Below are 16043 nucleotides of genomic sequence, written 5' to 3' on the forward strand. Positions count from 1 at the left end.
GCCATTAAGTTATTTAATAAACACTTACATTAATTGATTCAATTGGACCAAACTCTTCCAAAAGACTGGCAACATCCTGCTGAGTGGTCCTTTTGTCCAACTGTCCTACCCAGAGTGTAGTACTACAAACTTAAAAGATAAAAATATTCAACTTGATAATGAGAAACACTGTACAAGAAAAACTCTTTACATGAAATATAAACATTATATAAAGATAATCAGAAGTTTAAATATTAAGTACCACATGTAAATTTTTAATCAAAAAAATTCCAAAAAAGTGTAGTACTTCTTCCAGAAATGGAATCAGGATCATGAAAGATATACATTAAAGTTTTTTTGTGGATGAATCTAAAAATTTCATCTACGAAAACTGAGGACAGAGCCAGTGAACAGCAGGGCCAGTACTTGAGCCCAAATTTCTTGAGTATTGATCAGTTCAGTGCTTCTGTTCACTATAGACAGCTGTTCTTCTTCAACTTGAGTGTTTACCATTTTTCTTTTATGTTATGTCCGAAGTCATGAGCCTCAAAGAGTCAGAGGTATTACGTATGTCCAGTTGTATTATGAATTAGAATCTTAATAGCCAATGACCCATCAAGAATATATCTAGCATTTAAATACCAAACATATTCTAACATATTTGATGAGATTCAGGAACTATTATAAGCTAATATATTCTGTAAATTATAAATCTTTATAAAAAAGAGAGCACCAGTAATTCTGGCAAAAAAAAAAACCAAAAAGAAAAAAAAAGAGAAACAGCAGAACAACAGAAAAAACCTTCCCATTTTGTACAGGAGAACTTGTTAATAACTTTTTATATTTCACACATTAGATCCAAAACATGTTATTACTGATCACTTATTTTGGTTTGTTCCTTATTGCTGCTACTTCAGAGGTTGCTTAAATGTACAAAATAAAAATCAGATACATATACTAACTAACACATAAGCAAGACATGATAAAGCAATATTTAGAACAAAAATCAGTGCAGCCACAACATTTCATTTATGGTTCTGCTCATAGTTTTAAAACATTTAAAAACCCATGACTTGAAAAAAAAAAAAAAAAAGGTTCAAGACGAAGGTAAAGGCAAATTTACCACTTGCGGTTTCAGGTTTGATTTGAGGAAGGCCTTTTTGTCGGCGTTCCCTCTCTTTTTCCCGATCCCGTCTTTCTTGGGATCGAGATCTAGGTGAATGTCGGCGTCTATCCCTGGACCGGGATCGAGAACGTCGATGCCGAGACCTTCGAGATCTAGACCCAGATCTAGATCGCCTCCTTTTTGGTGACCTAATATTTTAAGTAGGAAGGGGAAGAGGCAGCAGAGAGAGAGAAAACAGAAAATGCTCTTACATGTATTAAATTGGGGTGGGGAGGGGGAGGGATCCAACTAGGTAATTTAATATTAGGATGTGTATTTGATAGAAGAGTTCATTTGAAAGATTTTGTAAGTTCAACATTAGTAAGTATACATATAATTTAAATAAGATAAACAAGGTTTCCAATTTTTAGTATTTCTCATCTTCAGCATCTTTGATATTATACTCAATTACATTTTTGTAATTAAGCTACGTTTCATCAATGAAATATACTGTAACTACTCTTCTTAGTAGTCTTTTCTGCAGCACTTAAAAATAATTGGCATAAATAGGTTTATAACATTTCTTAGCTTTCTACTTTTGCTGATTGATAAAGTTCTAAATAAATTTTGAATACATAATGCTTATAATTTCATAATGTTATGTTGATATATAGGCATTAAAGCAATCCAAATAAAGGGGGAAATATGGGTAAGATGACTGACCACAGATTTGTTTAATTAAGACTGCTCCTGTCCACACATGTAGACATGCAAATATGCCAAGTGTTATAATTTTATTAACACTCTGTAAATCTGAAAATACTCCAAATTCATTTTAGTCTCTGTTTCCAAGACATATGGGTAGAAAAACTTTTCTTCTCTTTTTTAAATAAATTACCTGGATGCTGACCTAGATCTTGACTTTCTGTTATCAGATATATGCCGTTTAACCTCTTGAATACAAGGTTGTTCCACTTCCATTTCCTTAAAAAATAAACAAAACAAAAACATAAAATAAGAAAAGTAAAAATTATAGAGGCAAGAGGCCAAAATCTTAATAAATATTAAACTAAAAATTTCTTTTCCAAAACAATTCTCTTTTGGTTACTGGATTTATTAATGACTGGCCAGCACAAAAAGAAAAAAATTTTTTCAGTTTAGAAGATTGAAAGAAATACTTCCCTAATTCTGGAAGTTACTGTGAATAAATTACATACTATTTTAATAAACCATCACATAACTCTGTGAATTAGGCACCAATTAAGCAATCCTCACAAAATCCTATGCAAAGTTGTGATATGATTAAGTCCACTTCGCAGAAGATAAACTTGGGTGTACAGAGGGTTTATTATGTGATGAAGGTAATACTCTTTCTTCAAATTCAAAAATGAAGATAGCAAAGCAGCGAAGAGGCACATATCTACATATAATCAAGGCAACTAATAAGATAATCAATGTTCTAGGAAAAAAGTTTTACCTGCTGATGTGCCTTTTGCGTAAGTGGTTCATTTGGTGCCTGAAAAGGTGGTTGGAAAGGTTGCTGCACTGGTGGAGTTGGAGGAATCACAGGCTGCGCCATGGGAGGAAATGGAGGTGTAGGAAGAAGTCCAAATCCTGGCATCTGTCCATTAGGAGGAAGTGGAACCTTTCATTTTTAAAGAAATTGTATGAGTAGTTTTTAAGTGATAGTTATCAGAAAGTAATTTAGAAAATCCTTAGCTACTTTATCTAAAACTAAAATATCCCCAATAAACTCTGGTCAAAGAAAAATTATGCACAATACAGAGAATTATTATGTGATATGCAACACGGTACAACAATTTCCATAATTATATCTATATCCAAAGGATTGTTACATATCCAAGTATATAGGTTAAAAATCTTATAACTCACTTTACAATTATGAACATACAGATTTGGTTTACAAATTTAAAGACATAACTTCATTTATAAGCAGCAGCAATCTGACGGACTGAATTTAAAATGAGAGAGGTACATTCTATTGAAAAGTGTTTCTTTTCAACTGTAAGGGCAATTCAGCCTTTTGGGAGAAGAAATGGCCAGAACCAGTGACTTCTAGGTTCATGATGTTTTACCCCATGGAGGGTTTCAATTAACATACCCACTTCTAGGGTTTCACATATAGTAAGAGTGAAGTACAACCTAACATTTTTGCATGTGCAATTCAATGCAATACAATTAAAATAATATTAAAAAAGTACTATTTCTAAATTATGTGTAAACTTTCAGTAATTGCAAAACATTTAGAAATAACTTGCTTTTTCTTATTTTAAATACTTATAAAATATTTTTCATGCTTCACTGTCCTATTACCTAATATACAGAATGCAATGAACATGACACAGATAAGAAAATGAAGATATTCTAAAGAGATTTCTCAGAACCCTTTCTAAACTAAGGCTATAAAGTTGTACTTCCCAAGCTTGGTTGTGCAACAGAATCACTGCGCAATTAAAACAAACAAAACAAAATAAAACAGAAAAAGATTCTGTGGAGACTGACTGTAGCTCTGAAGTAGGGTCCAGGATCTGTATTTCTTAATATGTCCCCACCTTTACCCCCACAGTTTCGATGCATAGCCAAGTTTAGGAAATTCTGAATTAGAGGATTTACTAAAATAAATCCAATGAACAAATCTCTACTAACTTCCTGCAATTCTCCAGTGTGCTATGCTCCTTTTACGTCAGATTTCAAACCATATTCCTGAATGGTGAGAGCTGAAAAATAAAGAATTTGATGGAAACGAAATGTTTAAGGGAGATATTCTTGCTTATTCAAGAGGAACTCATGAAGTTAAAAGCTATTTACAAATAGCTGCTATGAAAAGAAAAAGGGCCCTAATGATTCTTTTAATTCAGAATAGCACAAGAGGCCTTAGTTCCACAAATCTGAATACAGTTCTAAATTCACAAAACCAGTTTATCTCTGGCAATACTTTTCAGTTTTATAAAGGAGAAAGCCAATGATGCCCTAAGAGTCTTGTTCATCATCTAATCCTGACAGGGCCACATATAGCAATCTATCTTGGAAAACCCTCTAAGGCATCTGACCACACAACATTTACAGAACAAAGGCCCCTACAAGACAAAGAGTTACATAACAAAACCAGCCAGTTTTTTGGAAAGACAACCATAATTTCTTTTTGAACTACTTTAATATACCTATTAAGACATAAACATGTAATAATATTTAGTATCCCAGTTTTAACTCAAGTAAAAAGCAACTCAAAGTTATGTGCTAACAGCTTTTTCTGAAATTGCTGTACTACTCAGTCAATCATAAAAACTAGATAATAGTGGTCTGGGTACAAACCACATGCTTTAACAAATAAGATCCTGAGTTAGTAAAACTTGACTGCAGGAAAAATGCCTGTACCTGATGGTGCATTGAATCCTGTTGTATTCCCATCATTCGAGGTTGAAACTGATCCATATTTTGATGCTGTGTGTATGTTGGCTGCTGCATGCCATCTCCAGGAAAGCCACTAAAAAAAAGATGAGTGATCTTTTTACTCATTTAATAAGCATGTAAGATTCTTAGGCAAATGAATACTACAGAAAACAGAAAGAATGTTGGTTCAGGAGTCATTAACAATCAATTTTTTACTGAATCCTTTATTTGCCCATACAGCTTACAATGGTGCCTGTGGAGGAGGAGAGGCAGCAGGTGTGGCAGCAGGAGGTGCAGCAGCAGCAGCAGCAGGTGCAGGAGGTGCAGCAGCAGCAGCAGGTGTTGTGGCCGTGGTGGCAGCATCATCTTTCTTTGATTCTTCCACAGCTTCTGGCTCATCATCATAATCAAATCTATCAAGTAGCTTCTGCAATAGGTATGCCAATATTCCATTTCAAAATTTAGATTGTGATTCATTGCACACAAACAAACCTATCAAATAAAAATCTACATGTTTGACCATCATCTTTCATTAATAATCCTACATGCTGCCACGTAAAATCTCATTTTTCCACGTGACTCTCAGAATCCTGGTTCATAGACAAAGTTTGCATGAATTCAATTTTGGAAGAGATACAATTTTAAATTCTGCATTCCTTTTCCCAATTGTGCAGTGTTTTTGACTATTTTTTAATATACTTATTTCATAGTTAATTTAGCAGTATAAATATTTCACTAATATATGCATTTTTCTTGATTAAAACCTTTAAGAAATTTGTGTACTGGTCTCTCTTATTTCAAAGGGCCCTCTGACTCTGTCCTTTAGCAAGCAGCCATTTGCTCTCTAGCTATGCCCATCCTCCTTTTGGAGTTCAATCTCAAAGTCTTAAACTGTTGTTATGTGAGAGTACTGCTGAAAAATTTTGGTTCTAATTTACTGAACTGATTTCTAAATTATAAAGAGAGGACTTCTCCCCTTAGATAACACAGAACCAAGCTAAAAGTGTATTTTGGGACAAAGCTAACTTGTATTTCCTTCTGAGATTTTTGGGCCAGGTGATTAACAGTTCTTAGTGTTTTTTGAACATCCACTACGGCCCAGACACCTTGCTATTTTACACTCATTGGCTTATTTAACCACCATGAAAACAATTATATATATACTATCATCAGTATTTTATAGTGGTGACATTAAACATTTAAATAATTCAACATCAAGATAGAGGCAGGAAGAGATGGGAACCAAAATGAAATCTCAGGTCTATTCTAAATTGTCTATGGAAAACAAACTGTCATTTTTGCATAAACACAGATGTTATTTAAGGTTTTAATATTTATACCCATTGCTTTGAAGAAAAGATTTGAAGCAATTAAAAACTTAAAACTAGAGGAAAGGAATGGGGTATATGGGAATCCCCTGTATTTTCAATGTTGACATTTGAATATTTAAAAATATTAAAAAATAAAATAAAAATAATTGACCATAGATGTAAAGGCCTATTTTATGAAGTCTCATTTGATTCCACTGGTCAGTAGTTTATCTTTATGCCAGTACCATGCTGTTTTTACTACTGCAGCTTTGTAATTTGCTTTAAAGTCAGGAAGTCAAAGTCTGCCAACTTCATTCATACAGTATATTAAGCTACACACATTTAAACTGTTATGATGTAGGAATAAACAAATATATTAGTGGAACAGAATGGTGTCCAGAGACAGAAACAAAAAGGAATTTAGCACATATCAAAAATAGTTAGGGAGAATTGTTATTTCCACAAATATAAAGATTTAACTATCATGTACCACATCCTAAAATTGACTCCAGATGGACTAAAGAGAAAAACTACTAGAAGAAAATACAGATTTCTTTTAGAGTGTAGGTGGAGAAAGTTTTCCTACGCATATCATAAAACTAATTTAACATACAATAATCTTTAGCTACTATATAGGCAAAAGACTCCATAAATTTTATAGCACATAAAGGGAGAACTATTTACAGCTTTTAATTCCTAATATGGAAAGCATTTCTATATATCAATACAGAGTAGAAAAATAGGCAGAGATAAAAGCATGCACTTCACAGGATGAAAATATAACAATTATAAAAGAAAAGAAGCAACTTCACTATTAGATACAATTTTTCAATCTATGAGGTGGTTAAAACCTATAAAACAAGACATAAACTGATCACATCCACACCGGCACAGAGAGGGAAAAAGAGCACTTGATACTATGCAGCATATATATATCCCCCCACTCCAACAGGAAGCTCTGAGCTGTGCATGGTCATTATATTCAGATCCTTAATGGCAGACTCTCCAACATGCCCAGGGAATCCTAAAGCCTGAACAGAACAGGTGGAAGACACTGAATAAGCACAAACCTTCAAGTTCTACAGATGGTATCTAAGGTTTTTTAATAGCAAAAAAGTGAAAGTAACTTAATTTCTATTAACAGTGAACTGGCTAAACTGATGGGTCTATATTATGAATGCACTACTACTAAAAATCAGTTAAAATAGAGATCTAAATTTATTAACCTTAACAACAAAAAAGATGAGTATTAAGACCAAAATAAGATTTTAAAACAGTATCTATTATGACTGAATAAAAAAAAGCATATATCCAGAGGTATGTAATTCTGAAAAGATGAAGAACAAAATGTTATAGTAAGTACTTTTGTGTATAGGAGTTAATGGTGAATTTCATCTTGTCTACTTTTTCCTCTACTTTCTGAAATTTTCTGAAGTATTACAAATGCAACCAGAAAAAAATAATCCATGTTTCAATTTTGAGGGAAAGAGGGAGGAATTTCTCAAACCACAAAACAACGATGAAATGAATTACTCCACAAGCTACTGAAGGGATAATTTCCACAATCCAAAGCTGAGTGATATAAATGGTGGGATGGTTATGTGAGAGAAGCGTACCTTGTCAAATGCAGTTTTTTGTTCAGGTGGGGGGAAAGCAGCTTTTTGTTCAGGTTGTGTAGGAGCTGTTTTTAACTGAGCTGTGATAGCCTGAACCTGAGCCATCACTGCATTGTCAATGGCGGGAGACTGTGGTTTTGGAGGCTGTTGAAAAGTCTGAAGGATCTGCTGAAGCTTAAAGAATGGAAAAACTGATAAACCACACAATAAAGTATAGTAATAGTATCAAAAGTTAACTTATTAAAAATAAAAAAGTTAAAAGTGCCTCAAACTAGCATAAGCAGAGTAAACTGGAAAAAATATCCACCTTTTACTAATGGTTAGGTCTGTTGTGAATAAATACATATAGATATAATGTGCATCACTTAAGGCTAAAAATGTATGCTGACAACATAAAATGATGGCCAAGGAAAAGAGAAAATACTCTGACTTGTGAACAAGGTTATATAAGTTTACTAGAAAAATCCTCCCCATTGAAATAATTTTGAAATTAGAAATGCTAGAATTGTGAGCAACAATACTGACCACCTAGCAGTTCAGAGATTCTTAAGAGGATATTGCTATTAATAAGTGTGTTTTTCCCTTGTTTTTCACTCTTACATATTTCCCCCATGCCATTACCTCCCTAGTGAAGGCTTTTCTAGTTGAGGAAGTAGACTTATTTCCTCCCTTGAATGTGCCCATTAATTAAAGATAGAAAACATGAACTGGCAATAGTATCTAACCCTGAAAACAATTTAATCTTTGGTAGGTAGTTTACCTGTTGCCCTTGAGTTGTCTGAAACAGCTGCGCCACAGCAGCAAAAGCATCAGAGCTGGGGAGCTGTGGCACAGTTGGTACAGAGTTTGTAGTGACTTGTGGGGGCTCAGAAGAAATTTTCATTGGAGGTGGAGGTGAACCTAAAAAGAAAAGGGAATTAAGACCTCAGAAAATGTTAACCTAAAATTTTTTTTTCCTTATTTCTCCTCTTTCCCCCCTCCATTTTCTGCTCTCTGTGAAAATTTCTTTTTAAAATTCCATTAAACTTCTTCACTAAAAATAAAATTCCATCCAGTTTAACATATAGTAAAACATATGCATACACTGTGGTTTTCAGAGTTAATACTGTAACAAATAATCGAAGAGCATACTTTTATTATAAAGTTTCCTTTCAGGGAAAATTTTCACCAAATAAAGACTAAAGTTTTCATGTATATCAAAGTTAAACCTTCACCTAGTTCACAGATACACGTGACCATACCTTCATTATTAGTAACACTTTCTGCTACTGGGGCAGTATTACTAGTTCCTGCTGCCATGTCCAAAAGAGGCTGAATAATTTCAATTTTGAAGACTCCATTTTTTTGCCAAAGGTTCAGCACACGAACTATTTTACTCTGTTCCAATGAGAAAACATGAATATACAAGAAAAATAAATATAAACAACGTATTATGCCTCTTACAAAAAAGGATGGGGGGAATCTCCTAGGATAACATTTTTATACTAGCTTGGTTTCCTAAACAGAAAAAAAACTCCATAATCAGAATTACAACCTTGTTAAACTACTCTAACCCGTATTTCTTCGGTGGTATAATCTAGAGTAAGAAAGTGATAGGGAATACGGACCTAAAGGAATTAACAGGAAGAAATACATTATAAAAAATACTTATTACAAGTCTTCATTATATTTCATTTATGGTAACAGAGAAAGTCCGTCACTAGCAAAAAGCAGTTATCTTAGAGAAGTAAATAAAGTGAAGGAGAATTTCTCAAGAAGGGTAACAGCTATAATGAGAAGATTTCTTATTCCCGGATACAAATCCTTCTCCTATTCACGGAATGCCTTCTTTTCTCTTGTGCGTTTTCCACACAAGAGTGATCCTCCAAAAATATTAACACAAGATCTACAACACTTAAAATTATATGCTGTTCACTGTAATTATCTCCACTCTTTATTATTCTGAGTATACTTACCACTGTACTTTCCCACTTATTAAGAGCAAAACTACCATGACTTTAATGCTTTTCTACCTTTTTATAAAATAGTAAAATCAGTTGTTATCTACGGGGGAATTAAATGTTGTGGTCTGACCGCTAATGAATAACATTTCTATATGCTGGGGAAAAGCCATCAATCATTCATCCTTTCCTTCTGGAATAAGCAACAATCTAAGGTAAGCAGTAACTTTTTCTATCACAGAATTTATTACCTCAACCACAAGTAAATCTTTCCAACAATGAGTCTTTCAAAGCCAGTGGTGCTGCTGCTTTTATATTTCAAAAGTACAACATTTGTGAAGGACTTCACAAGAAAATACAAAATGACCAACTGTAGAAAAAACTGGGTTTTGTTTCAAGTTCATAGATCACTATATGAAAACCTTATTGAGTAAGGGTCTCATAAATTAACATTTAAATTAGATTTAAATCAATATAAAAATAAAAAACAAAAACTAACAAGATTCAAAGTAATCATACCTTATCTTCTGACGGACAAAGATATAAATATTGGAATGTAGCAGTTATGTTTTTAGAGAATCTTGGCCCAAAAACATCTTTGTCAGTTCCAAACTGATGACGAGACTGTCGCACAATTGAGTCAATTACATATAATCCTGGAACCTTGTATTCTGGTTTACACTGCAAGGATAAAGATACAGTCAATATAAGAAAAGCAAAAATGACAATCTGATACTGACGATTTTAACATTTATGAAACTTTTATATATCCAATGATTGTTTCCATTTTGAAACAGCTTGAATGTTTTGGCTTGCTAACTGGCAATCTTGTAAAATTTCTCACAGGTTTAGAGAACTGCCATTCTCCTCATTTTCTTGATACCTCAGGCTCTCAATATCTTACTTTTCGCTTATCCTTTTACCTCCCTCCACAGAATTTTCTATATCACTTTCATATAGTCACGTAATGACAGTCTCTACTCCCATTCACCCTGCACAAAAGGATAGTTAACAAAAAGCTAATTCTATCAATATAGCACTTTCAATTCTATTTAAAAAGTGAAGAAACTACAATTAAAAGGAAAGGTCATTTTTGGTCTATCAAATTGACAAAGATAAAAAGAACAAATGAACATGTTGAGTGAAGCAAGCCAGACAAAAAAGGACAAATAATGTATGACTGTGCTACTATGAACTAAATATACTGTGTAACATATTGTATGATTCTGTTTATATAAAATTGGAGTAATGAAATAATTCTAAAAATTTTTATGATGATGAAAGCAGAACTTTGTAATTATACTAAAAAGCCACTGATTATATACTTTAGAGACCAGGGGTTCTTAACGTTTTTTGCTCCACTGACTCCTCTGCCAGTCAGGTAAAAACCATGGACTCCTTACTAGGTCCATCCTATACTGTGTATTATTTAATAAATACATCACATCCTTACCAACATGTCTCCACAAAATGTTTTTTTGAATTTCAGTCCAAGCTCACAGCCCTCTTAAGAACCCCTCCTTTAGACAGATTGTATAGTATGTGACCATATCGCAATAAAACTGCTAAGTAAATAAAATTTAAAAAAGAGCAAAGAACACTGGCAGCAACATACATTTCTGGTGATAGCATAAACTGGCACAAACAACCCTTCATGGAGGGCGATTTAGCTATAAAAACAAAGCCTTATTTAAAAATCTTTTATTCACCAGCTCTACATCTAGGAATTCATCATTAGAAAATAATTAAGATGCCTCTAATCATTTCCATAAGGTAGCCACCAAAGCATGATCTATAAAGAGTAATCAGTAAGATCTAAATATCCAACAACAGGGAACTGAGTGAATCACAGTAACAATCATGCAATGGAATGCTTTGCAGATGTTTATGATGAACCCAGTTGGAAAAGCAGGGTTACCAATCAATATGTTTCCATTTTTCCTTTTATAATTGTACATGTGTACAGATCAAAGATAAGTATATATAAATGTAAATATTAGTAATTTGGAGGTGGAAGCATGCTGGTAATTTTATTTTTTTTCCATTTTACTTGTTTACACTTTGATTTGTTAATATACCATTTTGAGTACTTTTATCTGTTGGAGTTCTAACTTCTAGCCCTAAACCAGTAATCAAAGGCCATAATTTAGACACATTTCCACAAGCATTTCTCAGGTGTGCTATATGGCAAAGCTCCAGGCCAGGAGGACAAGACAAAGTTGCATCAAGTCTCTATTCTCAGTCCTCTACTGAGATGGATGTGTGCTCATCGTTGTAAAACACACAAGTATAGAATTGAAAGTTTAATTCTGATGGAAAATCTTTACAAAGCAGTATCATCTGAAATGCTATTTAAAGGTGATTTAACGCCAACAGGGTAGACGGGAGGAACAAACATCAGGCTTAGAGAAGGGCCCTGCCCCCCCAAAAATAAGAAACACTGTTGTGAGGCCTGACAAAGCTGCATGTCTAGTTCACAGTAAGTGCTCAATCAATTGAATGCTATCAAACAGAATGTGTTTTATTTTTAAAAAGAACATCTGGTGTCTAAAAATCTAGTGACTATGTTTTAGTAGAGTAGCTTTAGAAACAAACACTCAAATTGCAACTTACAAAGTAAAGTACAAATACCGATCATAACTAAAATGAGTTAATAATGAAATGGATGGTTACCTTTTTGATGAACTTTTCTACTATTTGAACAACATGCTTATAAAGCTGAAAAAAGAAGAAAACTTATCATTAGTTATGAGGGAAATACAAATCAAAACCACAAGACACCACACTTCACACCTACTGGGAAGGCAATTTTTTTTTTCATGTAGTAAGTTTATTTACAAACACACCCAATGTGCTATATGATTTTAACAGAAGATGAGCTGTATCTCAGGACTGAGTTTCTTAAAATGCTACTCTTTGTAGCTGTTTCCTGGATGAACTTAAATATCCTGATTTCTTAAGCAGTTGGTGTCTTACTGTAAGAAAGGTGTGGCAAATCCAGACCCAAAGTACAGGCATTATAACTAGTAACTGCCACTTATTTTCCACTGAAAAGGGCAAATTCGTCCCTGGGCCCTGCTCAGAGTGGCTCCTATGGACTACAGAGGTCATGAACTTTCAAATACTCTGCCCCAACATGGTGCTGTAGGAGGCTCTGCAAAGACCAAGGGCAGAAGAAATGGGGATACCACCAACTCCTTACGCTTTCACGACCTTGTCTCTTCTCAGATGGCTATTATTTTAAAAAATACAGAAAATAAGTGTTTTTGTGGATGTGGAGATACTGGAACCCTAGTACACTGCTAATGGGTATGTAAAACAGTACAGCTGTTGTGGAAAACAGTTGGTGGCTCCTCAAAATGTTAAAGAAATACCATATGACACAGCAATTAACACTTCTAGGTATATAATACTGCAAAGAAATGAAAACAGAGACTTCAAACAGACACTTCCACACTACTGTCCATAGCAGCATAATTCCTAACAGCCCAAAGGTAGACAAAACACAAGTATCCACAAGCATATAACTGGATAAACAACATGAGGTATACACATGCAACGGTTACTGAGCCATGAAAAAGCATAAAGTTCTGATACACGCTACAATGTGAATGAACCTTAAAAACACTACACTAAATGAATTAAACCAAACACAAAAGGACAAACATTGTACGGTTCCATTTAAATTGTACACTTAAAGTGGTAAAAATGGAAAGTTTTGTTATCTATATTTTATCACAATGAAAGAGGACAAAAAATAAGAAAAGAACTATTCAGCTTAACTTTCTATACTCCCTGGAATTAGAAAATAACTAAAATTTTGGAATCTGGGAAATTTAAATAATTCTCAAGATAATACTGAATGAAACATGAAATAATCCACATTACAATTTTTTAAAGTTTAATAAAAAATCAGAAAGGCTAACTAAAACAAAAAACTATTAAATCCCCCCAAACAGCAGACCCTTTCTTAGATTTTAATAAATAAATCTTTATAAAGCATATGCCTACTGTCATAGGCAACATGGTATGAAAAGGACAAGAACAATGGATTTGGAACTGAAAGTATGCAGTTTCTAAAGTGAGTTACTTATTAAACTGTGATCTTGGGTTAAGACATTTAACTTCACTGAACCCTAGTTTCTTTTATAAAAATGAAGACTAATAATCAGCTGGCTTATTACAAGTATTAAATGAAATTAAGAAAAACACTATTTTGAAACAGTATGTTACAATGCAAATGCACAGTATCACTTATCTTTGGCAAAAACTGGCTAGTGTTCTTTGATTCAACCCTGTTAACCACAAGATAAATGTTCACATTTAACAAAAATATTCTCAAAATTTCTAAAACACATTTCTCAAACTGAATATATTTATTTTACTCTTACCTTAATAGCTTTAATAGCAGCTTTAGTAATGAGAATCATCTTGGCTCTAGAAATGGGAGGTTTCATATCCATAAGAGAAAAGAGCTGAAAATATAAAGAAAAAAAAAATTAAAATGTAAAAAGAGAAGAAAACCCCAAGCAATATTGTGACAGGTTCTTCTCAAAAAACCAAGTCTTAGAAAATTAGCACTCAACTCCTCACTTCTACAATAATAGCTGCAATCTATTAACTAAGATAACAATAAACTTTCGGAATTAAGAGTTTAACAACTGGCTAGTACATAAAAATCAAAAAGCTCTCCTACAGGTGTATTACCATTTAGAAAATGCAATGGAAAAAGAGCATACTGAAAATACAAAAAACAAAACACAAACCTATAGGTAACATTATTAAGACATTTTGCAAAGCCTATAATGGAAAAAATCATGAAACTTTATTCAAGAACTCAAAAATGATTTGAATGGAAAAAACAGCATATTCCTGGACTGAACATGCCAATAGTGTCACTGTGCCAGATTCTGAGGGGGTGGGCGGGCAGCACTGGGGCCGGGGGACTGAATTCACCAGGACCTCATTTGTAGGAAGCCAGTGTTCAACCACAGAGCCACACTTGCTCCCCTGAGTTGGTTTTCTCATTTGTTTGTTTTTAGGAGGTACTGGGGAGCAAACCCAAGATATCCTACAGGGGAAGCAGGAGCTCAACTACTTGAGCTACATCCACTCCCAACTTTGTCAATATTTAATGTAATTTCAACCTAAATTTCAATGGTCCCAAATGATGTGCAGAATCTGATCCTATATATATCTTTATGTACAAATAAGAATAGAAAAAAAATAAAGTGATTACCTCTAAATAAATAAATACACAGCCTCAATGGTATTTTAGAAGAGTTTCAAACAATAAGGTTCATTTGGAGGAGCACATGTATAAGACCAAGGGAAGGACTGAAAATGCCACTATAAAGCTCCAGTAATTGTGTGATAGTATAGGAATTCACTTTACTATACTTTCTTTACTTAGTCACAAATACAAATGACAGCACATTATAAAAAAGTTAACAGCAAATTCAACAAATCTCACAAGCCCAATGAACAGGTGTTTCCAAGGGACTTGACCACACATTTTTTTCCCTACCCCCAAAAGTTTAAATCCAAACAAGATATGAGAGTCCATCTCAGAGGGTATAAAGAAAAAACCCCAATATCTGAAAGCTCCTATCTAGCCTCTTAAAACTTTTTGTTTTAATCATACGCATATAATAACCTGGGATGTGCAAAACACAGGTTTTTAATTAATTAATTTTAGGAGGCACTGAGGATTGCACTTGGAACCTTATACATGGGGAGCAGGCACTCAACCACTGAGTTACACCTGCTCCCCTACATTTTTTTTAGATGGGACCAGGATTGAACCTGGGACCTTGTAAATGGGTGGGAAACAGGTTCTCAACCACTGAGCTATACATGTTTTGAAATATGTTTCAGGCCTTCCTGAGCATTATCAACTTTATATGCAACACATTTCCATTTCTTTTCAATTAATGTCAGTATTTCAAATAAGAATACAATAGGATACAGAAATTTTAGACCACTGCTAAGAGGCTAACCTTGGAAAACAAAAGTCTCTTTTCCCAGAGTAAACAGATCTACCTGGCGGCATATCCTAAAAATTCAAAGAATTTTCAGAGCTTTTCAAATCTATAGACATGTGACTACAGATACCAGGAAAAGTAATTTTAGAAAGGTATGGAATGCCAGACACAATCAATATAAGGACCAGATACACTAGTGTTAGCAGGGAAAGGCAGAATTTTTCCATGAACAAAATTCAGATACAAAAAATAGAAGCAACAAAAATATCCTCCTTGAGAATGCTGGCTATTGAAAAGCAAGTGGAAAGAACAGTGACAGTAATCTCTGCTTAATATTTCAATCAAACATAATTCTAAAAAATATCAATACCACATAATTTACGAACACATGGCATACATTATAAAGGGTATATATTCTGACAAATCTTAAATTATAAAATTAAGAACTGTTTATGCAACACGCCATATAAAAACACAGCAAAGATGTTAATATCAGACAAAAAAAGATTATGCTGTTAAAGAAACCAGAGTACTACACATATTGTATGACTCCATTGATAGAAAATGTAAATATAAATCACTTTATAAAGATGAAATTAGATTAGTAGTTATGTAGGGCTGGGGAAGGATAGAGAAATTGAGATGACTGCTCAAGGGTGTGGAGTTTTTTTGGAATAATGAAATTGTTCTAAAATTTT

The 16043-nt window shown here is 33.6% G+C and overlaps 1 protein-coding gene across 4 annotated transcripts in view; it reads right to left on the reverse strand.

Annotated features, from left to right (window-relative positions):
* The window catches only part of SCAF4 (SR-related CTD associated factor 4), a 57666-nt gene that overhangs the window by 19929 nt on the left and 21694 nt on the right, over positions 1–16043 (reverse strand). For 2 of the 4 annotated variants that reach the window (XM_058296154.2, XM_058296156.2), the window contains exons 2-13: positions 13753–13836; positions 12035–12079; positions 9881–10042; positions 8663–8798; positions 8182–8321; positions 7422–7595; positions 4741–4922; positions 4481–4589; positions 2562–2729; positions 1983–2068; positions 1103–1293; positions 29–129 (exon numbers count right to left, since the gene is read on the reverse strand). In XM_058296154.2, coding sequence (XP_058152137.1) covers positions 29–129; positions 1103–1293; positions 1983–2068; positions 2562–2729; positions 4481–4589; positions 4741–4922; positions 7422–7595; positions 8182–8321; positions 8663–8798; positions 9881–10042; positions 12035–12079; positions 13753–13836 — 1578 coding nt within the window. The remainder of the gene's footprint in view (positions 1–28; positions 130–1102; positions 1294–1982; positions 2069–2561; positions 2730–4480; positions 4590–4740; positions 4923–7421; positions 7596–8181; positions 8322–8662; positions 8799–9880; positions 10043–12034; positions 12080–13752; positions 13837–16043) is intronic. The other 2 variants (XM_058296157.2, XM_058296155.2) reach the window with 1 other exon arrangement.

The sequence above is a fragment of the Dasypus novemcinctus genome, chromosome 4, assembly GCF_030445035.2.
Source record: "Dasypus novemcinctus isolate mDasNov1 chromosome 4, mDasNov1.1.hap2, whole genome shotgun sequence".
Classification (NCBI taxonomy): domain Eukaryota; kingdom Metazoa; phylum Chordata; class Mammalia; order Cingulata; family Dasypodidae; genus Dasypus; species Dasypus novemcinctus.